Here is a 25,167-nt window from a genome sequence, read left to right on the forward strand (position 1 = left end):
ACAAGACTCGATGGGGCTACCTTATCGGATTTAGGCTACCGAAGAGAAATGATCCCAATATGCCTCGGTTTATTGACAAGATCCTCCTGTTGCTCGCGTGCCTGGCCCTGGATCTCTGATAAACGATGTGCATCAGGCTACATGCCGGCTGCGGCTGTAGACGTCAGGGGAAACCAGCCGGCTGGGTAGAGCGAGAACGGCTGAACGACATGAGTCTCTGCGCTGCTCCCCGATCCCGATGGCTTGGCCGCCGCATCCCAGGCATCTGCGACCGTGCTTCCCACCCGTAAGAGAACAGATGTTTCCCAAAACGGACAGACTTGCGATTCGGAACCTGCCACCAGTCCACCTTCAGCCTGCGCCTCAGGAGATCTCTGTCGAACCCCAGATGTGTCTTACATGCCAAGGGACGTCTCTTTGCGGGATGTCTCTTGTTGCCTGTGGCGCTTCGAGAGATGCGACTGGCCAGAATTCTGGACGGGGAACGGGGTCGATGCCTTTTGGGACGAAATTGGACGACGGTTGTGTGTGGAAACGTCTCCCCGAAGGTTGACAATACTCACACCACACCATATCGTCATCTCAACACCAAAAGGCTCGGCGGCGTGGTTTGACGTGCAGAAGAACTTTGTATAAGATGGCTGCAAGACCCTTTTGACTCAAACTCATCTCATCAGCACCTGCATTAGTCCAACTCTACCACAAACCCGTCAACGGTCAGCTCGTTCCAATTCATCCACGCCCAGGAGGCAGTCATTCACTCTTTGCGACGCTGTATCTCAAGTCTGCTCTGCGAGCGTTTTCTTTTCTGCCCACAAAGTTCCTCTTGTCAAATCAAAACCTTCCTTTTTACTTCCTTCACCATGAAGTTCGGCAACGTTCTCGCTTTCGCGACCGCCGCAGCTGCCTTCCCCGGCCTCCAACAGCCTTCGTACAACGAAGAACTCGAGGCCCGCGACCTCGAGGCCCGCCAGCGCGGCCGCGTCGGCAGCACCGCCAAGGAGTTCACGCAGGGCGGCTGCAAGGACGTGATCATGATCTTCGCCCGCGGCTCGACCGAGGTCGGTAACATGGGCACCATCTGCGGCCCGCCGACGGCCAACGCGGTCAAGTCGCAGTTCTCGAGCATGGCGGTCGAGGGCGTCGACTACGCCGCGGGGCTGTCGACCAACTTCCTGCCCGGCGGCGGCGACCCCAAGGGCATCTCGGAGATGAAGCGACTCATCAACAAGGCGGCGACGGACTGCCCGAACTCGATGCTGGTCGTCGGCGGCTACAGCCAGGGCGCGGCGGTGACGCACCGCGCGGTCGAGAACCTGCCGCAGGCGCAGAAGGATCAGATCGTGGCGGCCTTCATGTTCGGCGACACGCAGAAGCAGCAGGAGGGCGGCGTCATTGCCAACTTCGACCCGGCCAAGACTAAGATCATCTGCAACCCGGGCGACGCCGTCTGCGTTGGCACCCTCAACATCCTGCCTCCCCACCTGGCCTACGGCGCCCGCGCCAACGAGATGGCGGACTTCATCACGCAGAAGCTCACCGCGGCTGGCGCCCAGAGGCGCAAGTAAGGGAATCAATCGCATTTGCATATCCATCCTCGAGATGGAGTAGCGGGGGTTTGACGCCCCAGTAAAGCATTTTCAATGTTTCTTGGGACGGCGGCATAACTGTTTTCTTCACATATTTCCATTCTTCTCTTCTCTCTTCACTTCTCTGTACATGGCTGGCATTAAGAGATATCCGTTTCTTCTGTTGCATATTTTGGGAACCAAGACTTTCGTGTGTGACATCAGCATATGGGCCTCCTTCGTAAGGGGAGACTGTTCTGGCGACGGGGCAGCCAGAGAGTTGTGAGCTGACTGGACTGGGATATTGGGGGAGGGAGTTGGCGGCAACCAAGACAGGCCTCAGACACTCGTTGATCGATGTGCAAATGAATAGAATATTCTCCGAACCTTGTGCTCCATCAGACAGTGTTCTGTAACGGTGACTGATCGAAGGCCTGACATGTCACTGAGTCGAGGAGGGGGTATGCCGGCGGCCACAGGGCAGAAGAGGCCGCGGTTCCTGCACCCAGTGTCGAAGTGAGATTCTCAATAGCTGCACTGTGCCTCCATAGTTGAATACAACTGTTAAGTGCGACATTACAGTCTTCGCACTGTATCTGGGTCATTCTCTACTTCCAGTAAATAAACTCGGTTTCTCCCTTCCTTCAGCTTACATCTCACCAAAGAGATTGTCGTCATCGGCGTCCTCTCAACACCCGCTTCGATCACTCCGGCTGAACGCAAACAACAGACGATGGTATCATCCCACCGGACACCGGACCAACTCAACTGAGCTGGAAGCACATGCCGAAGGGCTGAATCCCGAGGGTGTCAATTCGCCAGCGCGCAGTGTCGACTGGCCATGATCCCATGAGAATACCTGTGTGCGCCGTGACGACTCCACCAGCGTGCGACGCAGCTTCAAAGGGTCTTGCCTGCACCATCTTTCGCCTGAACAATTCCTCTCGTATGACGCCCGAAAAAACCCGCGGCCAAATCCCCAGGATGCGCTGTCGAGAACACCGGATGGCATCCGTGCTGCCTCGCCCTGCCTCGCACCTCGGGAATCCTGGGTTTCCCGCAGTGTGAACCTTAAGATGCAGTCGCTAAGAGATGCCTCGGGGACTCCAGCAAGGCATGGATGTTGAGGTCCGGACCGTCACGTCGCGGAGCCGCCTGGCCCAAAAGACCTGGGTCGAATTCCTGCCCGTCGTTGATCCATCTGCCGTTGCGGAGGCGCAAACGAGACACCGGGACGGTCGATCCCCAGCCCTTCGCGGCTAGAGACGTTTTTGGCAGTGTGTCCGAGGCAGAGGCCAGCGAAACGGATCGCCATCCCTGATTTGTTCCGTCGTGCCGGGTGCCTTCTCGGCGGCAACTCTGTTCGCGGAGGGCAGATAATCGCTAAGCTTTCGACTTTGTCCAAGTTCATGTGCACCACACGTGGAACAAGATGCGGCTGGCAGCTTTGGCAGACGATAGCGTCGAGTTTGTCGGAAACCTTGGGAACTCTCAATCGACCTCACCAACTTTCCCTCCGCTGATGTCTCCGCCGCCGCCGCTCAGCTTGGCAAACAGGGGTTCATGACCATCATCCGCTGCTCATTTGCTTGCTCACTCATTGTGGCTTTGCTTTCTTCGCCTTGAACGTGATTGACAGACGCACCACAGAAAAATGTCCTGCAATCGCCTCCAGCAGACGCCTAACAGCGCCCCCCCCCCCCCCCCCCAGCCAGCGTTCCCACCACGTGGGGAGATCAGCGCGGGATAACGGTCCCAACGGGGGACGCTGCCCGCTGACGCATGCGCGGACGACTTTCTGAAAGCTGCTGGATCGATATCTTTAGCATCCTGCAGTGTCTAATTTCGCGAGGGTGTCTTTGGCCTTGGCAGCCCACTCCGGGTGAGATGCACCTCGTTAATGACGAACTCGATGCCCGCTGTTTTTCCCTGCTCACTGGGTCCGCGTCTCCCCACGATTTCCCACGGCTTGCCGCCATCCTTTCGCTTCTTGCTTCCGTCAAAGCATCAGCTGTTCGCGGGGAGACGACAGGATGGCTATTCTTCGCATTGTCCAACTCAGTCCTCTGCACGTCCGACGACGTTAAAGCATCGCCATCAGGAGACCAACCTTCGAGAGACGAACAATCAAAGCGCGCGCGCCCGACCGAGTCTGATGCAGCCCTACGAACCGCAGCACCTGAACGAACCCATGCGGTGGACCAGGCTGGCGTCTTTTAATGTTTGAGGCATGATCGAATCTGCAAGAAAGGCGTCTTGCATCTGTCACTCGGTTTTTTTTTTTTTTTTTTTGGATGAATTGAGACCGCGACCATGAGCGAGAAACCGGGCACCGAAACGCCACCGCCGGGCGAGCCGCCGCACGGCGCCGACAATAACTCAATGGAGAAATCACAGCAGACCATCACATCCTCTGGGCGCGACGCCCTCACCTGGTGCAAGAGCATCTTTTTCGAAGTCGTCCTCGGTCGCAAGACATTACCGCCATCAAAGAATGGGCGCCATATTCCACTGCAACTGGACCAAGATGCGCCGCTTACGGACGAGCGACGAGGCGGTCATCCCTACGTATCCAATGCCATCCGAACGTCCCGATACACCGTTTACGACTTCATTCCCAAGCAATTGTTCTTCCAGTTCTCCCGCATCGGCAACTTTTACTTCCTCTGCGTTGGTGTACCGCAGACCGTACCAGGGCTATCCACGACCGGAAACTTCACGACTATCCTCCCGCTGTTATTCTTCGTCCTGGTTACTGTGGCGAAGGAAGGATATGACGATTTCAAACGACATCGGCTTGACAAAGTCGAAAATGCGTGCACCGCCAAAGTGCTCAAACACTCGAACCAGCACCACCACGCCAGCGCTGCCAGCTGGTTTTCACGACTGAAGGGCAAGTTGCGGAAGAAAGACGGCGATGAGACATTCGAAGAACAAGATGAACCTTGGGTCTGGACGAAATGGGCCGATATCGAGGTTGGAGACGTAATCAAGTTGGCGCGCGACGACCCCGTCCCGGCGGATATCGTGCTGCTGCATGCAGATGGAGAGAATGGTCTGGCTTACATCGAGACAATGGCCCTCGACGGCGAAACGAACCTGAAGAGCAAACAAGTTTCAACAGCGATTACTGGCTGCGATACTGGCGAGGGAATCACCGCTTGCGACGCGGAGTTCGTTGTCGAAGACCCCAACCCGGACCTTTACAAGTTTGATGGAAAGGTTTCCGTCAACGGGAAGTCGCTGCCACTCACGTCGGCCGAAGTTATCTACCGTGGCAGCATTCTGCGCAATACTAGTTGCGCGATCGGCATCGTGATCAACACCGGAGAGGAATGTAAGATCCGCATGAACGCGAACCAGCATCCCAAAGCAAAGAAGCCGGCCCTCGAGACCGTGGCCAATAAGATCGTCGTCACGTTGGCCATATACGTTGTCGTCCTTTCGATCGGATGCTCTATGGGTTACATTATGTGGCAGAGGTCCCAAGAGCGGAGGACGTGGTATCTTCAAGATGCGGAAGTCAAACTTCACGAGATTATCATCGGCTACATCATTCAGTTCAACAACGTCATTCCGCTGGCTTTGTACGTCAGTCTTGAGATTGTTAAAGTTGGCCAGCTACTCATGCTCAACTCCGACATCGACATGTACCACGCCGAAACTGACACGCCGGCTCGATGCAACACAAATACCATCCTCGAGAACCTGGGCCAAGTGGGCTATATATTCACCGACAAGACTGGCACGCTCACTGAAAATGTGATGAAGTTCCGAAAGTTGAGCATCGCGGGCACAGCTTGGCTGCACCAGCCTGATGTCGACCTGGAATGCGAGAATAGCTCCGTCGATACCCTCTCCGAAGTCAAGAATGGGCCTCGTATTTCGACGCAGTACATCAGACCCGAGGCAATCTCGGACGACTACCTCCAGTCCCCAACGTCCTTTGGCAGGCCTTCGATGGCCCAGTCCCGAGCACCGTCTACAAGGAGATCTTCCTCACAGTGGAGATCCACAGGCCGCCCCGACCATGTTCAGCCAGACGTAACGACGAAGGACCTATTGGAATTCATTGCCTTGAGGCCGCACTCATTGTTTACCAGAAGAGCGAAAGATTACATCCTCGCCATGGCCTTGTGCCACACTTGCCTTCCAGAGATAAGAGATGGCGAAGTGGAGTATCAGTCTTCATCCCCCGACGAATTGGCCATCGTCCGGGCTACTCAAGAGCTTGGGTACACCGTGGTCTCTCGATCCTCCACCAGCGTCACCCTCCGCCTCGCGTCAGAAGCCGACAAGGACCTCACCTTCGACATTTTGGACGTCATCGAGTTCAGCAGCCATCGCAAGCGGATGTCTGTTGTCGTGCGATATCCTGATGGAAGAATCTGTATCATTTGCAAAGGCGCCGATTCCGTCATCCTGCCGAGGCTAAAGATGGCCAACATAGCGATGCAAAAGGCTCAGGATGTGAGAAAGAGCGCAGACCTCGAGCGTGAGCTCCTCCGAAAGAGCGAGCAACATGAGCCAAGGACAAGCATCGGCGGGCGTGCTAGTATGACACTACGTCGAAGCCTTGGTCTGCAGCGCCCTGGGCCTGGTCCAAGTTCAAGACCGACAATGGATCGGAGTGTATCATTCGAGGCCAGCAAGCTTCGCAAATCCGGCGATCTCTTGCGACCTTCGATCAACGTCCGAACAGCGTCTTTTGAAGCATCCCCTACAGCGCCGACCTTTTCCCACCAGACCCCTGAGAAATTCGCGTTTCTCGACGACCCGTCCATTGCGGACGACTCCAGCATTTTCACAAGGTGCTTCAAGCACTTGGACGATTTCGCCACCGAGGGACTTCGCACCCTGCTTTTCGCTCAAAAGTTTATCTCAGATCAGGACTACCGCGCTTGGAAGCAGTCATTTGACGCCGCTGCCACAAGTCTGACTGATCGGCAAGAAAAGATCGAGGCCGCGGCAGAGACCATTGAGCAGTCCTTCAACCTTGTCGGCGCTTCCGCCATCGAAGACAAGCTTCAAGAAGGTGTCCCGGAGACAATCGACAAGCTTCGGCGTGCGAACATCAAGATCTGGATGTTGACGGGTGACAAGCGGGAGACAGCCATCAATATTGCGCATTCCACCCGCATTTGTCAACCAGTGTCCGACCTATACACACTAGACGTCACAAAGGGAGATCTTTCGGGCCAAATGATTGCGCTGTCAGAAGATCTGCACTCAGGCACTGTTCACAGCGTCGTGGTCATTGACGGACAAACACTTGCCGCCGTGGAGAAGTCGCCCGAGCTGACGGCGCAGTTCTACTCCGTTGTCCCACTCGTTGACTCCGTCATCTGCTGCCGAGCGTCTCCAGCACAGAAGGCTCTTATGGTCAAGACTGTACGATCGCAGCTTCGCAAGAAGAAGAGCGGCCGTATGGGCTATGGCCTGACGCTTGCTATTGGGGACGGTGCGAACGACCTGGCCATGATTTCTGCCAGTCACGTCGGCGTCGGCATCTCAGGCAAGGAAGGTTTGCAGGCGGCGCGTGTAGCTGACTATGCTATTGCCCAATTCCGCTTCCTACAGCGACTGCTCCTGGTCCATGGCCGTTGGAACTATGTCCGCACTGCCAAGTTCATTCTTTGCACCTTCTGGAAGGAGATGTTCTTCTATTTGCCGACTGCCTTGTACCAGCGCTACAATGGGTACACTGGCACCTCGTTGTATGAGATGGCCAGCTTGACTGTCTTCAATACCCTGTTTACCAGTCTTTGCGTGATTTGTATGGGCATCTGGGAGCAAGACCTTAGTGCCGACACGCTTCTCGCTGTCCCGGAACTGTACGTGTACGGCCAGCGAAGCATGGGACTAAACCTAGCCAAGTACACCGGATGGATGTTTTCAGCAGCCTGCCAAGGTGTCCTGGCGTACTGGGGTGTATGGGCTGGGTACGTGTGGTTCGCGCACTCAAGCGACCAGGGCCTTTTCGCCGTGGGTGATTTGGCATTCACTCTGGGAGTCGTGTGGATCAACTACAAGTGCTTGTGAGTATTGCTTATTTCTATGAGACGATTCACGGCTAACATATCTGCAGCATCCTCGAAACCCACCATAAGACCGCCATCGTGATGGGATCCTTCTTCATTACCTTCTCCGGCTGGTGGGCATGGAACGCCTTCCTATCAGGCATCTACACCCCATCACCGTCACCATATGCCGTCCGCGATGGCTTCTCCAAGATCTTCGGCGCCGACGCCGTATGGTGGTTGACCCTAATCATAATGACTCTGCTCTTCATCCTGATGGAGACTATATTCCGCACCTTGCAGCGGTGTCTCATCCTCGCCGGTCTATGGAGATGGCCTTGGGTCCGCAAGGAAGACGATGTCTGCGCTGACGAGTGGCGCTTGGAGCTGTGGCAGGAACTGGAGAGGGATCCTGCTGTGAAGGAGAGATTGAGAAAGCTGGCTCGGGATGAGCCTGAAGATGAGGAGGAAGTCGATGTCGCTGTTTTAGAGGGGCCGGTTTAAGTCATTCCTTTGCGCAAGATACCCATCGTTTCATAGAAAACACGTGTTTTGTTTCATGCTCGAGGTCTTTGTTGCCATGTTCTACACGCTTAGGTTCCTGCCTCTGCCACCAAAAGGAAAGCTCTCCAATCCCAGGACGACAAGACACAACTTGACCAGAACAACAGTAGCGTAACATCTTATTCTCCGCGCTGCGCCCTCAACAGCTCCGCCTCGCCAGTCACCCGTCCCTCCTCGAACCATCTCTGCTCCATCTCGCTCAGCCTGGCCGGCGGCGCCACCCCGTTGACCCTCCACAGCTCCCTCCTCGACTCGTAGACGCCCGACTCCCAGGTGATCCCCTTGGCCTTGAACACGGGGCGCACGACGTCGTCGAAGGCGGCGAGGAACGCCTGCTCCATCTCGGGCTTGTCGAAGACGCCGGCGATGTGGTAGATTGCGACGGTGGCGACGTCCGTCGACGGGGCGCCGGCGGTGTAGACGCTGTCCGCGGCGAACTCGAGGAAGTGGGCGTGGCAGTAGAAGGCGGGCAGGCCGGCGCTGGTGTAGATTGCGGCCATACCCTCGGCGATGCGCTGCTTCTCTGCGGCGGTGAGAAGGCGAGGGGGCGTGTTGAATACCCACTTTGGCATGCTGGGCGATGTTGTGTGGGATGGGCAAATTCGAGGGAACTGCTGATATGTCTTTCTTCTTCTTTTTTCTTGGGAATTTCTTTTTGTCTGATGATGTTTGTAGAAAGTTGTTCCAATAGTTATGATCGCTGGAACTCGATTTACTTGTAGTCTTTATTCAGACGCGACGAGCTGGCATTTGATCGCAGGGCGCGCAGTAGGGCGCGAAATGGTAAATATGTTGAGAGGCGTTGAGATGTTGATCTCAGTGATATGATTACTGATCGCTACCATCTTAGTATTTTCAATTCCCTCAAACTTTCTGTGAAGGACGGCGAAGAAATGCCCATTATGGTATTCCGACTAGGTGCAAGAGTGTCAAGTCATGTGGGGTGACAGTCCCAACGGGGCCGTAGTTGAAGAGCTGAAGCTGTGATGCCACCTCCAGCCGGGCAGCCTGTCTCAGCCGGAACAGCGATTATGATTTCCTGGGGACCCGGAATCACCATATGATAGGTAGCAACTAATAGGCCATATCAGCCATGGAGTAATATCCACGCCCTATGTTCACTCTTGCCTTTTCACCCTTTGAGTCATGGCTGAGATCATGCTATGAAGCGTCAAAATACTCAATTCATATCTCACACAGTAATTCCCCTCTCAAGCAAATAGTCCACCCTGCTATCCCTCAAGGCAAAAAGCCCTCAAACACCAGGACAAGATAACCCTCCATCCTCACAAACGCTCCAAACGTCAAAGCTACCGTACTTGCCATCAAAACACCCCGTCTTGCCGTCAATCTCGGTAGCCTCGTCCAGCACGGCGATGATCGTGTCCGGGTCGCAGTCGTCGCTGCTGAAGAAGACGGCCACGAGCGCCGCGTCGCCATCGCCTGCCTTGACGATCATAGACTGGTCCTTGTGGTTGCCGTCGACCGTGCACCCCGTGCCGAGGTGGAAATAGTGCCCGTCGACGAGGAAGTCGCCCGGCGCGCCGCGGCTGCATTTGGATGGGTCGCTGGGCGGGTTGCCCCAGCTTTGGTAGAAGGTGAAGGCGGCTGCGGAGTTGGCGAGGCCGAGGGTAGTGAGGTGGAAGAGGTGGTTGGAGAGCATCATGGGAGTGTTTAAGGTTGTGACCGCTGGAGGGCAATTTGGGAGGGTAATTCCAGTCAATTAAATGTATTAGAACAGTGTGAATCACGGTGAAAAGGATGCGATGAATCGATGGAACTGTGGAAGAAGTAGCTTGCCTGCAGAGAACAGAGATCGGAATGGAGGTTCTCCAGCGACAATATATATTGCCAGCCAGTGGAAATCTCAAAAGAGATCTAAAGTCAGCTACTGATCATGCGCATATGGCAGGCCTCACTGGAAGTCAGCCCCAGCTGCAAGTCCGAGTATTACGATCGCTGCCCACCTGGATTATAGTACTGTGTTATTTTAAAAAAATTTCTTCCAAATAAGTGCCGTTTTGGAGGAAATCAATCATTGAAGGTTGATTTCAGGATGGCCATGCTACGTTCGAGCAGGAATGGCTTGCAGCCTCGACGGCTGTCCGGTTGAGATCCTGTGCTTCAGTATGTCACTTTTGTTGCAGTCTCATCTCCGACTGAGCCTCAGACTGAACCCATCGACTCTCTCATCTCATCTCGGACCATGCTTGCTCCTTCTTTGATATCGGACTTAGCTTACTGGTTGGAATAGCCAACTCCGATACTCAGCCACGCTAGATGGCAGCGCATCTCACAGGATCTCGGACTGAGGATGGTTCGCGCTCAAGTCATAGATCCATAACCAGAATGTTCTTTTGGCATATTATGCAGTTTTTAAGATCATAAAGTTGATGAACGCCCACAAATACCTTACATCGACGTCGCTGATTGCAACTTCTGTGACTAGGTACATATACCCTTCTATTTAAACCCGCGGTTGCATCCCTTCTGTGTCCAGTTCTGTTGCTAGACTCCAGAACAACTCAGTATTCATCATGAAGCTGCAATTCATTCTTTCTCTATTTACCATTGCCCCACGGCTCTCTTTACAGTTACTGTCGGGTGATGTATCCGTTCCAGAGAGCCAGGCCATCTCCTCGGTTACGTTCGCCGACAGGCCTCTTGAACTCTTAGCGCGGCAGCAGCCACAGACGGCGCCAGGAAAGAAGAAGGATTCGTGCAAGGCCTGCCCGAGGCGAAAATGCAGCAGCATCGCATACTTCCGCAACGCCGCCACTTGCAGATGCGAGAAGTGCCCGAACGGCCAGAAGGCCAAACAGAGGGGTGACGGGTGCGAGAAGACGCAAGACGATAAGAAAAAGAACAAAAATGACAAGTCTGTAAACAGAAGCCCTCGCATCACAGGCGCCTTGCTGACTTCATATGACAGAATCAAGGACACTATCGAACGCAAGAAGAAGGAGTACCAACAGAAGAAGCGACAGAAAACCAAGAAGGAAATGGTCGACAAGGTCAAGGATAAGAAGAGGACCGAGTACAAGCGCAACAAGAAGCGGACCCGCATGGGCAAGTGTCTGCTGCTCGTTCCGCTGTCCATCTATGGCGAGTTCGACGGCATCGCCCCCCTATCTTCATACGCAGAGGACTTCTTCTCCGAAGACTTTGTGACCGGCGACGCGATTGACGAGTTCTGGCCGGGCGACTTTGGGGACGCCCCTGACGTGGATATTGACTCGGACGAGTATACAGCGTCATATGTAGAGATCGCGGCCGCGATTGAAGATGATAAAGACACGAGATGGAAGGATCCGATTGTGCCCATCGGCTTGAAGCGCGAGGAGCCATCGAGAGTTTCTGTGCCTAAGGAACTAGTAGGAGAGTTAAGACGTACGGAGGCCTCAGATGAGACCACTGCGGATATTCAAGCCACCTATCACCAGCTCAACAAGCGTAACCCTGTCGCGGTACGTAACAGGCTTCCCGAGGAAAGCCTCACCAAACTATGAGGCAGATGCTGACTTTCAATATCTAGGCCGTTCTGAGGGCCATTTTGGCCTTCGTCGGGCGTTTTGCATCTGCTACCAGGACTGTGGTCGGGAGATTCGCGACAATCGGTCAGCGGACGAGTGCTCGTCTCAAGGACTTGGCCGCAAGGGGCGGTGCCCGTCTTGCGAAAAGTGGCGGCAAGAAGACGCTCGATGAGATGAAGAACGCGGCTCGCACGATTTACAAGAACAAAAACTGGAAGAATTGTCTGAATGGAGTCAAGCCGTCGAGAACGGCGGCATGATTTGTCGTCTACTGTCATGGAGTTGATTCAGGTAAAGCGAAGAGGAAAGGCCTGCTAGTGTTTTCGTGGAGGTTTGCGAGTTGGGAGAATGTTCTGGATCACTTTGTCATTTAGATTGCTCTTGTCAACTTGAAGTTTAGTCATTTGTCTTTTCGCAATTCTCTACTACATTGCTTCATTTCTACACTTGGGCTTACGTGTACCTCTTAATGAGGGAAGCCAATGGACTTTGAAGAGTAAGACGGAGTAGGAAAACGCTTCTTCTGGTTATGGCCGTTTTGCCATTTTTGTGTGGCCCGAATACGATATCAAGTCGCAACGTTTTTAGGTATTTTTCAAGATGATTATGACAATTTGAATAAGTCTCAGTACGGGTTACACCACGAGTTTATAATGCGATACATCGCGGATCACTCAGAAGTATTCTCCATTTGAATCAGCAAATGAACTCGACATAAAGTTTGCAGAGTCCACACAGCTGACGTCTGCATCGCATGTTGGAACGTCTGCAATACTGGTGATGTTCTTTGAACTTTCAACTATTTGTCGCCTCTTCTTGTACTTTTGCTCATGTGGAATGCCACAATTGGAAATGAAGGTTTCTCTAGGTGATTTCTCTGGCAAGTGCAGGTACCATCCATTGGACGTAATTGAAATCACGCATCAGATTCGTATTTCAAATCACGGTTATCCAAGGATAGAGTCTCAGTACTTTCTAAATGCATGCCACATGTCAGATTCGGACTCAAGCCAGTGTGTTAAACCGAGCAGTGCTCTCTTGAGGTGCTTACAGAAACCAATCCGAGAGGTTATTTCTTTTCGCGAAAAAGCCGAAAGTGCGAAGAAAACACGATGTCGGCTCATGTTGATTACCTAGGTAGTGTCCAGCCGCCAAAAGTCCGAGTACATAAGCTGAGACTGAAATCCTCAGAGTCATGTCTAAGCCCCGAACTCCGTGCTGACGACGGTTAAATGCATTCGAAAATTCCGAGGCTCAGCCACACGAAGAAAATTGCGCAGTCAACAGGTTGACTACATGTATTATCGCCCGAATGGGTGACAACACCTTGAGTAAAAGCCTTCTCTTAAGGTTATAAGACCACGCGAAAATTAAACAGGCAAATGTCCATTTGGAGGTCATTCATTGTCCATAGCCAAGTTGTTCCACGGTATTCAGCTGTTTCACACTACGATTCTCATATCTTTGACAAAATGCACTTTCCTACCTTTCAACTGCTGGGTCTCATGGGTGTCCAGGCTGTAATTGGCCACCCCGTATCTGCATCTGAGGTAACGTCTACTTACTCTTGGTTTCTGGCAGCTTTTGCTCTTGGCTTACACTCGATGCTTGGGTACCACAGCATATTACAATCGAGAAACGGAAGCCTGATGGTTTCTGGCGAGAAGGTGGCGCCGACCTTTTCGGCGAGCTGAATTTAAATGAACTGACAATTGGTGAAAACGTGGGGGGTGGCAAAGACGGAAACGCATTCAAGGCGACCGTGATCGCCCCCGGATGGGATCAGAGCGTCACGTGGATATTGAAGAAGGATTATTCCAACAAGCAACATATCTTGAAAGAGAAGGAAGCCTACAAAGCTATAGATGGCAAGGACGTAGGACCAAAGTTTGGAGCGCTTGTCTATGATGATTGCGGTGTTGATGAAGAAGGAATTCTGATCGAGTTCATCGAGTCGCGCTTCGCAGACCCCAACAACAAGGACGATGCGAAGAAGGCATTGGAGGCTGTCAAGAGGATGCATGATGCGGGCTGGATCCACGGCGATCTAACCTCTGTCCGCAACATCGTGATCAGGAGCTCGGACAACAAAGCCGTTCTTCTCGATTTCGCTCTGGCAAGGAAGATCAAGAGCGCTCAAGACAGTCGAGAGGACTTCCAAGACCTTTCATTGGCTTTTGCGGGAGTGAGATTCGATGATGACGGGACGACATGGAAAGTTAGGGAGTAGGCGGCGACCTCTCCGGCAGCTTTCGTGCGACGGCGACACTGAGAAGATATCGGTGAAGGAAAGCGTGGAAAGAAGCACTTTCGTAGAGTGTTTGAAATCTCTTGATGTTTATGTTGGTATTGTTAAGTTTATAATTTTCAAAAATAAGGAAGCCTAAGTGAACATGTCGTGACAGGCATTCCAAAGGCCATCTTGTGTCTGTTTCGATGCTGAGCGAACTGCTGTGCAATCTCGAAAACCCGCAGACTTCGACTAGTTGTTCTCGTATCGTACGCTAGATCCCTCTTTAAGTCTCTCTGAAGCCTCAGTGTTTAGTCTGGATTCCCCTCGGAAATGAAGGCTCTAAGCAATTGAACTTGATTGTCCCCCTGAAACGAATTCAGAACCAGTCAGAGTGTTTGCCGAATCGACCGCAGTGAGTGGATCTGCCAAGAATGGCTAGTAGTGGATACTGGTGGAAGATAATGGCTGCCTGGAATATCGTCTGGAGATGACACTTGACTTTTGACATTGAATCTTTGACACTTGTGCCATTGCTTTCTGATTAAAACTCTGTTCCCACTGCAGCAAATGTTTCAGACGACATATTCTCGTTTCTTAGCTGTGATTACGTCTCACAGCGATGAGACTCACGCCAAGAGCATCAACCATGGACTCTCTTCTACGGCGCATGTTCAGCTTTGCCTTCTTCACTATCGGGGCAATGGCCACGATCAAGTTCTTTGACCCGCCATTCCAGTGCCCGAGTGTCATTGACACTGTCCTTCCGATTGGGCAGTATAGCGAGTATCTCTATGGGAGGCTTGAAGACCCAAGTGATCCCGAGATGCAAACCATGAAGGAAATACACAATACGCTCTCCAATTGTTCGTCCGTCAAAAGTCTGAAGCTACTTCTCACCAAGCTCCAGGGCGAGTTTGAGCCCGACCGCAATGACTTTCCCTTCCAGTACCCATCGGGCTCGCGCTACCCGTCGCAACTAGAAGTCCTCGACTTAGAGGGCTACAGGTTTGACGAAATGCCGTGGGAAGAGGCGCGCAAAATGCTGTCAAGCACCGACTCGACCTTCCATAAGTACCTCGACTGGCTCGGGTCCGGCAAGGCTTGGAGTTGGCTCAAGTGGATGTGGCTCTCGAAGCAGCAGAAGCAGATGACGAATCTCGACTTGTGGCTTGAAGCAATGGACTTTTCTCGCATCAAAACACTCGTGCTCATCCCACCAGAGCCAAGCATTTTCTCGAGGTCTAAGAGCCATGCGCCCAACTCTACCCAACTAGCACCACACCTCAAGTCTCTCACATCTCTGACGGCCCGCGGGCCTTGGACAGGAGACCTTATCACAGCGCTGCCGGAGAACTCGCTTGCACATCTGGCATGGTTGAGCAGCCGGAGACCGTGGCGGTTGGCTGAACCTGTCATTCGCCATCACGCAAAGTCACTCACGAGTCTTGAGTGGAGGGTGTCCGAGGCAGAGGCAGATTGGAGATCGTCCATCAACCCGGAGCAGATCGCAGAGCTAGGGATCATGGCTCCAAATCTGCGTGACATCACGATTGACATGCGGCAGAATGATGTCTGGCCTTACAGACACCTAGAAGCCCTCGCCACAAAGTTTCCCAAGCTGGAGAACGCGACCTTATTCTTCGATATGGCAAGCTACTGTCGCAGAGCCATTGATGCGCGGAAGAACAGGATGTTGGGTCGGGAGAGATGGAAAATGGAAATGAGCAGCAACTGCGGCCCGGGTGAGGACGAGTTTGCTCACCCGCGGCTGGATGTTACGAGCGCACAAGACATGTTTGAGTTTCTGGTGGAAAGGAATGAGGTTGGCCAATTGAGGAAAGTCACCTTTTACTCGGGCGATTGGGACAGGCCAAGGGAGGAACATCGATGGGGGTCGGAGTGGCTGGATGGGAAGCGCACCTGGGCTAATTGCTGGATATCTGAAGATCTCGCCGAGGTAAAAGATGCAGGCAACAAATATCGGCATTCCGAAGAACTGTGGATGGTGTGCCAGGCAGGGAGTAAGAGACAGTTCCATGAGATTGGCTCCCGAAGAACAATCTGGGATAACGACGAATGGTGGTGGGACAGGACGATGGAACAACGGATCTGGAAGATGGAGATGGGCAAATCTCCAGCGAACCCATTCATTTCACAGTTGTGTGGCTCAAAGACGCGGGGGCGTATTCCTGAGCCTCCGGGTTTGGCTCAATAAACTGTGATTTAAATATGGTGGTCCTCATACGTGTAGCATGTTGAGCCTTCAAGTCAAAACACCAAGGGGCGGAACGACAAGAAATCATAAATGAGTGTGATTTTTATGAAGCCACGACGATAAAGACAGACTTTAGAGCTAAAGAGTGCATTCCAACCCCCCTGGCAGATTACCGGCCTGTGCCAATGTTTCTGATCTCACCGAAATACTTCGTCCTCCAGCAGAGCTCTCCATGGTCCCCTTAGCATCTGTTCTGAGTAGAACCCGTCGCCGATCTGCAAAAGTCCTCACCCTCATTGTAAATCATGTATCCGACCCTCAGAGCGCCAAGCGCCCTTGTTCCAGGAACATACAGCCCACAGGATCCAGTGATCTCCTGCAACTTCTGAGTATAAGTATAGACATCGATGTCCCCAACTCCGGCGCCCCTGGTGCGGCACAGGAAAGCCACAACCGGGCGGGAAGAGCCAGATCTTCTGATCTCGTACCAAGCCATTCCAGGGTTGATAAATGCCCTACCCAGCCTTTGCTTCCTCATCTGATTCTTCAGGCCCTGAACTGCGCCGTCACAATTGCCGCTGTTCATTCTGTACTTGCAACCACACCAGGTCTCGCCGTCACGTGGCAGTACTAGAGGGGTGGTGCCGCGGATGTGAGGGGTAGCAGGGCTGCTTGTAACAAGGGCGTCGAGGCTAGACATGTCGGGGTCCTTGAGGTGAACTTCATGGCCGGTTTCGTTGTAGTAGGCTACGTAGAAACCGTCCGCCGCATCCTTGGGGAGGGTGAAAGCTGCAGCGATGGCAGCGATCGAAGCGAAAAGAAGAAATATAAAGTGCATTGTAAGTTGTAGAAGCTGAAGTGATGGCAAGATTCAGATGATTTGTGTTTATTTCCTGTGTCTCTGAGCAGTTGATACTGATCTCTTCTTCTTTAGCAAGGACATTTGGCCCCGTATTTATACTCGAGGTCATACGACGCCTGTTTGCTTACACTAGTTAGCTGTCTCCCAACGTGAGGCTCCAGCCTTTCATGCTCCAGGGCTGTCGAGGGCTGTTCCGCGTGATAGATGATGTCTTATACCAGCTGGTATCTTGGGTCACGACGTTACTGACTCGGGCAAATTCAGCGAGTAGAAAGTCTTTGGTAGAGACCGAGTGACGGTGGTCAGGGTGATGGTGCTGATTTCGTGTCCTCGTGAACGTACGACTAAAGGTTATTCGAGGTGTTGCGAACTAGCTCAACACAGCTTCAGATTGTATATCGGGGCAATAGTCACCGACATGAACGGCCGTGTATCTGAGTCTTGGGTAGCAAATGTCTCGGCCGGGCCTTGTGAGGTCAGCATCTCGAGCATCCTGGATGAAGAGGGCCGCAAATACAAGACAACTGGGTCCACATAATCAAAGTCAGTGATAGCAATCATCTGCGAGTGCCATGGCCGCAATATCAGAAAAAGAGCAACACAAATCACACTACACAGGCTTTGTGGAAGACATGAGAGTTCTCAGTTGTCAACTGATAACAAGCATAAAATAAGCAACATTAGAACAGAGAGATGGCTATCGCGCCAACAAGCATCCATTTGTATAGGAAATTTGTAGACAGACGCTGCTTATGACAGCTCATCTTTCGAGCGCATCCACGAGCCTCCACGAGCCTCCACGAGCCTTAGCAAGGTTACACGTTCTGCTTGGCAATATGTCGGGAGGCAACCGCATCTGCTTACATCCTGCGGGTTTAAGACACAACACACCATAGTTAATACTTTCAATTTCCCAAGTGAGCCGTATGTTTCATCACAAGTGCACCACGTGTCTAAAGGCAAATTCGCCATTGCACTTTGATGTCGACGTGCACACCTTCTAATTGTTTCACTCGCCCGCGCTTTGCGAACCTTGGCGGTCTGATGCCAATTCAAATGTAGTTTGGCGTGATAATGCAAAGTGGAGGCAATCAAGACCGACTCCTTCGTCTACATGGTAGCATCAGCGTCTCAACGCCGCTTGCACCTGATCCTGGACAGAAGATAGCACTGAAAGTTTTGAAGAGACCTCAAATGTTTTTAAGTCTTCAATATCCGAGCTTCGAGTCTTTGGGAATTAAAGCTATGAACGCTTCTCCGAACGTAGAAGAGGTTTAATTGCTGCAGCTTTAAGTTCGTGAACATTATTCTCGTCGCCGGCACCAGGCTATGTGGCCTTGGAGGCTGTGGATTTGCGATGACAAGGGTGAAGACTTGCCAAGCAACGGATGGAGAATTTACAATTTGACGCAACGGGGCTCAGCCTTGGCAAAGTAACTGTCGGAGTTGCATCCATCCTGCAATTGCAGCCAACCCGCAACCTTACCTCCATCCAAAGTAGAATGAACTGCGTAATCCTTTGCAATCTTGACCTCTGCCCATCTTGCTTCACAGGCAACAACTCATCACTTGTTCAATCGCATGAATGAACCAACAAGCTAACCGGCCGGGCGTACCGTTCCCTCTTCCCCGCATCCGCCATCCCCGCATCCCCAGCCCGTCCGTCTCCAACTTCCCAACCTCATCGGGTCACACGGCCAGAAGCGGGCCCAATAGTGGACGTAAAAGCAGGAAATACGCGCCTAACGGACCTGGGGTACAGGAACGATGCTCTATTCGGACGCAATGCCGAGGCTCTTCCATCCTCCTCCGCCCATCCCACACAACACAGCTCCTGTCCTATGTAGCTCAAGCCATTTCTAGTCATATTGTCCTATGTAGCTCAAGCCATTTCTAGTCATATCTACGAGCAAAACCACGAGGCACTAACCCCACGCGGAAGCCACCTCGGACCTAGACCTGGACCCCTGGCCGACTTGAACAACAGTCCGAACATGTGGTCGACGATCCATGGCGTCCGGCGGACGACAAACCTCCGTCTGATTCGCCGTTCGGCCACGACGGGGTACCCCTGGCGATCACAACACAGCAGCGCAGCCACCCCGGCTTTCCGATATTTGCGCCGGGCTCAATTTCGACGAGCTGATGGCGCGGCAGTGCGGCACTTGCGATGGGATGGCGTTGCCTCGCCGGCCCTTTTCGCGGGCATGCAGTGCTGCTTAGCAATGCGCATACGGATACACCATGCCAGCCTCTGCGCCAAGAATCGTTGAGGTCTGCGACGTCATCCAACCCGGTGGGCTGCCGAGATAAATACCTCTCCGACCTCCCCGGTTCTCCTCTGTGCCCTCTACCTGCTAGCTTTGACTACCGTCTGATCCGACCAAACCGATCCTGTCTCACCATCGCTCATCATCCACGACCGAACCTGACCGACCGAAAATGAGATCCACGACGAGGACCACCGCCGCGATCGCCGGCCTCTTTGCGGCCAGCGCCGCCGCGCAGAACTCGACCAGCACCTGCACCAGCGGAGTGCATCTCATCGTCGCACGTGGCAGCAACGAGCCAGCTGGTGTTGGCCGGATCGGCAGCGTCGCCAATGGCGTCGTCGCCGCCATCCCCGGGTCCCAGATCGAGCCGCTCGACTACCCCGCGACCTTCGACAACTACTCAATCTCAGTGGAAGATGGAGACATTGCCATGAACCTGGCCTTGACGGCGTACAGCGCGAGATGTCCCGACTCAAAGGTTGCCCTGCTCGGATATTCCCAGGTACGTGGGACAGTGTGCATCTGCGAGGAGCTTTGAGAGGAGTTCATGACATGACTTGACTTGGGACGACACGCCATTTCTGGGGCGCTGTAGAAGGGCCAACGGACGATGATTGGACACCAACATGCGATGAGGCTGCGCTTTTTGCTTTCTTCTTCCCGCTGACGTGCATGAACGCAGGGTGCGCAAGTGACGGGTGATACCCTGTGTGGCAGCGTCGACGAAGACGCCGGCGAGGCGCTGGATTTAGAGTTCAACCACACAGCGCCAATTGCATCTTCCATCGTCGATCAGAGCGGTACGTAAAAGCTCACGAAGAGCTTGTTCGGCGTGGATCTTTCGGACATTGAGCGCTGATTCTCTCGTAGTAATTGCGGTCGTCCTCTTCGGAGACCCAACCCATACCGCCAACTCGACCTGGAACCGCGGCACGAGCACTCGCGACGGCGTACGTTGAGTCAAGATGTGCACTTACCGATGCGAGAGACTGACTCGATACTTGTTCTAGATTTTCCCTCGCGATAACACTACTGCATGCCAGCAGTACGCCTCCAAGATCGCGTCGTGGTGCGACACGGGCGACGTCTATTGCGACATCGGTAACAACACCAAGGTCCACGGCTCGTACTTTGCCAACTACACCGATGACGCCGTGGAGTTTGTCGTCGCTCAGTTCAACGCCTCCAAGACGAACAGCACTTCTCCCTCGGCCACCCCGACGCCATCTACCGTTCCGGCATCAGGGGCTGGTGCCACTGGTCCGGGCATGCTCATGTCAATGGCTGGACTGACGATGCTCGCGGCTTTCATGATGTAAATGTGTTCCACATGGATAACGGAATGGCACCGCATGACGAATACCCCACAATGGATGTTACGATTCAATATGATACTTAGCATAGTAATGAGATGTACGAGGCGTCCAGTATCCTTGATTTCTCGTTGATGGCTCGTGGTTATCACCAGCGTCGGGACTTGCCGTGTTATCAGAAGGTCCGCAAAGTCTAATCGCAGCGTGTGGGATGCCGTAATAAGCGCTGATTCAACGACATCAGTGCTCGCCGGTCCGAGTCTACGGACCGAACGATCCACCTGCTGTCGATAATCAAACGGCAAGCCCATTGTAGATCACTTACATGGCCTTTCGGTAGTTCCTTGTCCATCATAGAATTCTGTCATATTGCTGCATTCCTTGGGGCTAAGCATTTGGTCTCATTTTAGAATTCACCGCTTCAAGGAATAACTCAAACACAGAGGTAGGAATAAAAGCAACGAGTTCAATCATAAGAGGTATTAAGTCTCATTGAAGGCAGGCTGACAGGGTATCAAACTTCGTCCAGCGTCATCGCTACCGTCTAATATTTAGATTACATATAAGAAAAATAATTCCTAGTTCCTTGCGTCTTCCAAGGCATATATCAACGTTCCTTTCCTCCCCGGCTTCCTATCGTCATGAGTCGCACTGTATTTTCTCCCATCACCCTCCTCATTAAATCCTACGCCGCATGAATCTCATCATTGGCTTTGCAGGCTCAGCAGGCTTCTCTTCAGCTGACTTGTCCTCAGCAGGCTTCTCGGTGGGCTTCTCGGCCTCCGCTGGCTTTTCGGCGGGCTTCTCCTCAGGCCTCTCAGTGGGCTTCTCCCCGGGCTTCTCAGCTGCGGGAGCCTCATGTACGGGAGGGGTCGCCGGCGCTTGGTGAGCGGGAGGAGCAGCCGGTGTCTCGGCCGGAGGGTGGGCGGGCATGGCCTCGGCCGGGGGAGCGACGTGAGCCGGGGGCATCTGGTGAGCCGGCGGCGCAGATGGCGCGGGGTGTGCCGCTGCGGGAGGAGTGTGCTGGGCCGGAGGGGCCTTGGTGTGCACCGCCGGTGGCGGGGTATGTTGCACCGGGGGAGGCGCCATGGTATGGACCGGCGGCGCAGCCTCGTGAGCGGGCGGCGGCATGGGGTGTGCCGCTGGAGGAGGGGAGGCAACGTGGCCGGCTCCGGCTGTCACGGTTGTCGCGCAGTGGCTGACTACCTGCGTGACGTGGACGACCTGGTGAACGGTGTGCGGCGGGAGCGTCACGGTCTCCTTGACCTCGTGAGGAGGCAAGGTGACGTGCACTGTTTCCTTCACGACATGGGGAGGAAGAGTGACGTGAACGGTTTCCTTGACCACATGGGGAGGAAGGGTGACGTGGACCGTCTCTGTCTCCTTCACCACGTGGGGAGGGAGAGTGACGGTTTGGACTGCGTGCTGGGTCTGGACGACTGTAGCGACGTGGGTGATGATCTTCTCGATTGGGAGCTCCTTGGTCACGACCTGGGTAACGTGGACCGGCAGCTCCTTGGTGACTTCGTGGGTCACTGGAGGAGCGGGAGGAGCAGAGACAACTCGCTCAGAGGTGACAACTTGGGGAGGCAGAGTGACGTGGACTGTCTCGGTGACCGCATGGGTGATTGTGTGGACGAGAGGAGGTGCGGTCTGGACGACGGTGTGGACCAGAGGAGGAGCAGTCTCGACAACGGTGTGGACGACAGGCGGAGCGGTCTCGATGACGGTGTGGACGACGGGCGGAGCAGTTTGCACCACCGTGTGGACAACGGGTGGCAGAGTCTGGGTGATGATCTTTTCCACGGGAACCTCCTTGGTGATTTCGTGAGTGACGGGAGGCGCGGAGACAACCCGTTCGGAGGTGACGACTTGAGGGGGTAGGGTAATGTGGAGAGTCTCGGTGGCCACCTGGGTGACTGTGTGGACGAGAGGAGGTGCGGTTTGAACCACCGTGTGAACGACAGGCGGCAGAGTCTGGACGACGGTGGCCACATGCGTGATAATCTTCTCAACAGGAACCTCCTTGGTAACATGTTGAGTGACGGGAGGCGCAGAGACGATGCGCTCGGAAGTGACGGTGTGAACAATGGGAGGCGCCGTTTGGACAACCGTGTGGATGGCTGTCTCGGTCTGCGTGATGTGTACCGGCACCGTGACTTTTACTTCCTCCTTCTTGGTCTCGACAACGGTATGGACAACGGGAGGCGCAGTCTGGACAACAGTGTGTACCGCTGTCTCGGTCTGGGTGATGTGCACTGGAACCGTCTGGGTGACGTGTACTGGGACCGTGACCTTGACCTCTTCCTTCTTCGTCTCGACCACGGTATGGACCACTGGCGGAGCGGTCTGAACGACGGTATGAATGGCTGTCTTAACCTCCGTCTTCGTGATGTGTACTGGGACCGTCTGGGTCACGTGTACCGGAACAGTGACCTTGACCTCCTCTTTCTTGGTGACCGTCTCCTTGACTACCTGCGGAGGAGCGGTGATAGTGACGTGCTTCACCTCAGTCTTGACCTCGTGCTTGACTTCGGTTTTCGTCTCGGGCGGTGCGGTGACGGTTACATGCTTGACTTCCGTCTTGATTTCGTGTTTGACTTCCGTCTGGGTCAGGTGCTTGACCTCGGTCTTGACTTCATGTATTGTGGTAGGGACTGTGACATGAACGACTTCCTTCTCTCCCGGCACCGTGACGTGTACGGTCTCCGTCTTGACCTCGTGGACTGTTGTCGGTACATGAACTGTGTGTACGATGGTCTCGGTCTTTGGCTCGCACTGAGCAGGTGCTGCTGCTGGGGGGTTCGGGGTAGCCACCGCCACTGAGGCGAGCCATGAGAGGATTGCGTATCTTGAAAGTAACATGATTGTCGAGTCGGTATATGGGTGTAGATATCGTGTACTTGCGAGTCCGGACGTCCGAAAGGAAAGACACAAAAAGGAATAAAGGAATGTACGAGGCTCGCCTCTGAACGGGGTCGAGATACCGGTCTCTGAGTTGTTGAATGAAACGAAGTAAACAAAAAGCCGCAGCGAGCTGGCGATGGGCTAGCTGCGTGGAAGAAACGAACGAAAGAGAGCGCGCGTGCGGATGAAGTGAAGGGGGACAGACCTGCTGATCACTACATCTCTACAAAGGAGGGGAGCCAAGTCATTATATCAGACGGGGCCTGGTCATCGCGAGCCTTGGCTGCTGGGTTGGGATGGGCCTTGCCAATGCACATCGTCCGCAACAACCGGTGCACGGAAGATCGGATGCGCGCGGGCGATAGCAGGGCAGGAGGTGTGGTGGCTTTTCCTGATCATGGCCTGGGCATGGGAGTGCCGGAGCGTGGTGTGAAGGTGATGGAGACGTGGTGTTGTCGTCACATTCGTGGGGAGCCGGGGACCGGGGATAACAAGGCGTGAGCAACTCCTCAGACATGATGTTGAGCATTGGGCTAGATCATGATGGAGGCTGAAGCCGTGCTGGATGCGGTGAGGGTCTGTAGGCGAGAGACAGCGGTACTGGGTGCACTAGCAGGTTTCTAGCGTGGCTGTAACCGGGCCAAGATGGGATCGCAAGTCTCGCTGCCATCTGAAAAGTGACGGGACGGTTTCCGAGGGAAGGGATGAAAGACCAGGGTCTGTCTGTTTTGGCTTTGCGGCTCTGGCAGGGGAGTTTAGCCAGGGCTGAAGGTCGAGGGCAGAATCTGTCGGGCCACGGGCAGAACTCGAGGCTTAGCCTTCGTGCTCGGGATCTTCAGGGGTTGTTTGCCATGTCGGACTAGCAACGGCCCCTCGAAATCAGAAGAGGAAATCCGGAATCGAGTGAAGCCGTGGAAGACGCGAGCTCAGCTCTGGCTGGGCCTCCAACATGAAACTGGATGTTGTTGACTGGTTGCACCTCGCCAGTCTTCCCCTGGTTGGGTGTGGTGATCATGAGAAAATCTTTGCGATCATGATCTTGGCCGTCGTGCCGCGGGATGAGGTGGCAATGCCATGTCTTGGTGCCAATCCTTACTTAGTCCTGGGCAAGCCCTCCATCATTTTCCAGGTTTGATGAACTCTTGACGACATCAGGCTTTCTTGGGGGAAACTTAGCCATGACAAGTGATGTCCAACATCTCAATACAGAGCCTTCTCTGCCCCCCCAAAAGAGCTGATAACATCGCATGAAGTCGTCCCCGTTTGTTTCTCTCTACGCAACGCCTCAAACCCCCACCGGCACCTGACACATGTCAGCAGCCAGGTGGTACCCGAAGCGGCCCAGCGAACATGATCTCTCGCTGCGACCCTCAGACTTTCAGAGGGACCAGACGAACGTGGCGGCGCCCAGGGGTGGCTCCGGGGCACAGGGCCACAGCGCCGGGATTCAAGCTGTTAGTGCGTGTGAAGAGCCTGCAGCTTCTCCGTCCTGGGTCATCCGAAACCCCCGCCAAGATCTGCCAAGATTAAGCCCTTGTAAGAGCCCACCTGGACCGGCATGCTTAAGACGAAAAACGAGGAGGTACGAAACGGAATCAGCTCAGTTTCCACATAACGAGCAGTCTAGCAGGGCGAAGGAAGGGGGCTCAGAGCGGTTCCGAGGTTTCGGGGAGCTCGTC

At 53.9% G+C, this 25,167-nt stretch overlaps 8 protein-coding genes across 8 annotated transcripts; 6 read left to right on the plus strand and 2 right to left on the minus strand.

Moving 5' to 3' along the window:
* Positions 1-863: 863 nt before the first annotated feature.
* Positions 864-1,568, plus strand: COL26b_007745 (uncharacterized protein; the record flags this gene model as incomplete). Its single annotated transcript, XM_053180530.1, has 1 exon — positions 864-1,568. One exon carries the CDS (start codon positions 864-866, stop codon positions 1,566-1,568), a length of 705 nt encoding a protein of 234 aa, XP_053035523.1.
* A 2,313-nt stretch (positions 1,569-3,881) lies between these two features.
* On the plus strand, positions 3,882-8,092 carry COL26b_007746 (uncharacterized protein; the record flags this gene model as incomplete). The annotated part of the gene is made up of 2 exons (XM_053180531.1): positions 3,882-7,606; positions 7,657-8,092. The coding sequence occupies 2 exons, from the start codon at positions 3,882-3,884 to the stop codon at positions 8,090-8,092; spliced, it is 4,161 nt and encodes a 1,386-aa protein (XP_053035524.1).
* Positions 8,093-8,271: 179 nt separating this feature from the next.
* Positions 8,272-9,815, minus strand: COL26b_007747 (uncharacterized protein; the record flags this gene model as incomplete). Its single annotated transcript, XM_053180532.1, has 2 exons — positions 8,272-8,725; positions 9,472-9,815. The coding sequence occupies 2 exons, from the start codon at positions 9,813-9,815 to the stop codon at positions 8,272-8,274; spliced, it is 798 nt and encodes a 265-aa protein (XP_053035525.1).
* An 874-nt stretch (positions 9,816-10,689) lies between these two features.
* On the plus strand, positions 10,690-11,945 carry COL26b_007748 (uncharacterized protein; the record flags this gene model as incomplete). Its single annotated transcript, XM_053180533.1, has 2 exons — positions 10,690-11,619; positions 11,688-11,945. 2 exons carry the CDS (start codon positions 10,690-10,692, stop codon positions 11,943-11,945), a joined length of 1,188 nt encoding a protein of 395 aa, XP_053035526.1.
* A 1,212-nt stretch (positions 11,946-13,157) lies between these two features.
* COL26b_007749 (uncharacterized protein) lies at positions 13,158-13,915 on the plus strand (the record flags this gene model as incomplete). Its single annotated transcript, XM_053180534.1, has 2 exons — positions 13,158-13,235; positions 13,307-13,915. The coding sequence occupies 2 exons, from the start codon at positions 13,158-13,160 to the stop codon at positions 13,913-13,915; spliced, it is 687 nt and encodes a 228-aa protein (XP_053035527.1).
* Positions 13,916-14,564: 649 nt separating this feature from the next.
* On the plus strand, positions 14,565-16,133 carry COL26b_007750 (uncharacterized protein; the record flags this gene model as incomplete). The annotated part of the gene is made up of 1 exon (XM_053180535.1): positions 14,565-16,133. One exon carries the CDS (start codon positions 14,565-14,567, stop codon positions 16,131-16,133), a length of 1,569 nt encoding a protein of 522 aa, XP_053035528.1.
* Positions 16,134-19,437: 3,304 nt separating this feature from the next.
* COL26b_007751 (uncharacterized protein) lies at positions 19,438-20,587 on the plus strand (the record flags this gene model as incomplete). The annotated part of the gene is made up of 4 exons (XM_053180536.1): positions 19,438-19,770; positions 19,951-20,068; positions 20,139-20,218; positions 20,279-20,587. The coding sequence occupies 4 exons, from the start codon at positions 19,438-19,440 to the stop codon at positions 20,585-20,587; spliced, it is 840 nt and encodes a 279-aa protein (XP_053035529.1).
* A 672-nt stretch (positions 20,588-21,259) lies between these two features.
* Positions 21,260-23,446, minus strand: COL26b_007752 (uncharacterized protein; the record flags this gene model as incomplete). The annotated part of the gene is made up of 2 exons (XM_053180537.1): positions 21,260-23,359; positions 23,399-23,446. 2 exons carry the CDS (start codon positions 23,444-23,446, stop codon positions 21,260-21,262), a joined length of 2,148 nt encoding a protein of 715 aa, XP_053035530.1.
* Positions 23,447-25,167: the final 1,721 nt, after the last annotated feature.

Source organism: Colletotrichum chrysophilum, assembly GCF_026319265.1.
Source record: "Colletotrichum chrysophilum strain AFK26 chromosome Unknown scaffold_64, whole genome shotgun sequence".
Taxonomy (NCBI): domain Eukaryota; kingdom Fungi; phylum Ascomycota; class Sordariomycetes; order Glomerellales; family Glomerellaceae; genus Colletotrichum; species Colletotrichum chrysophilum.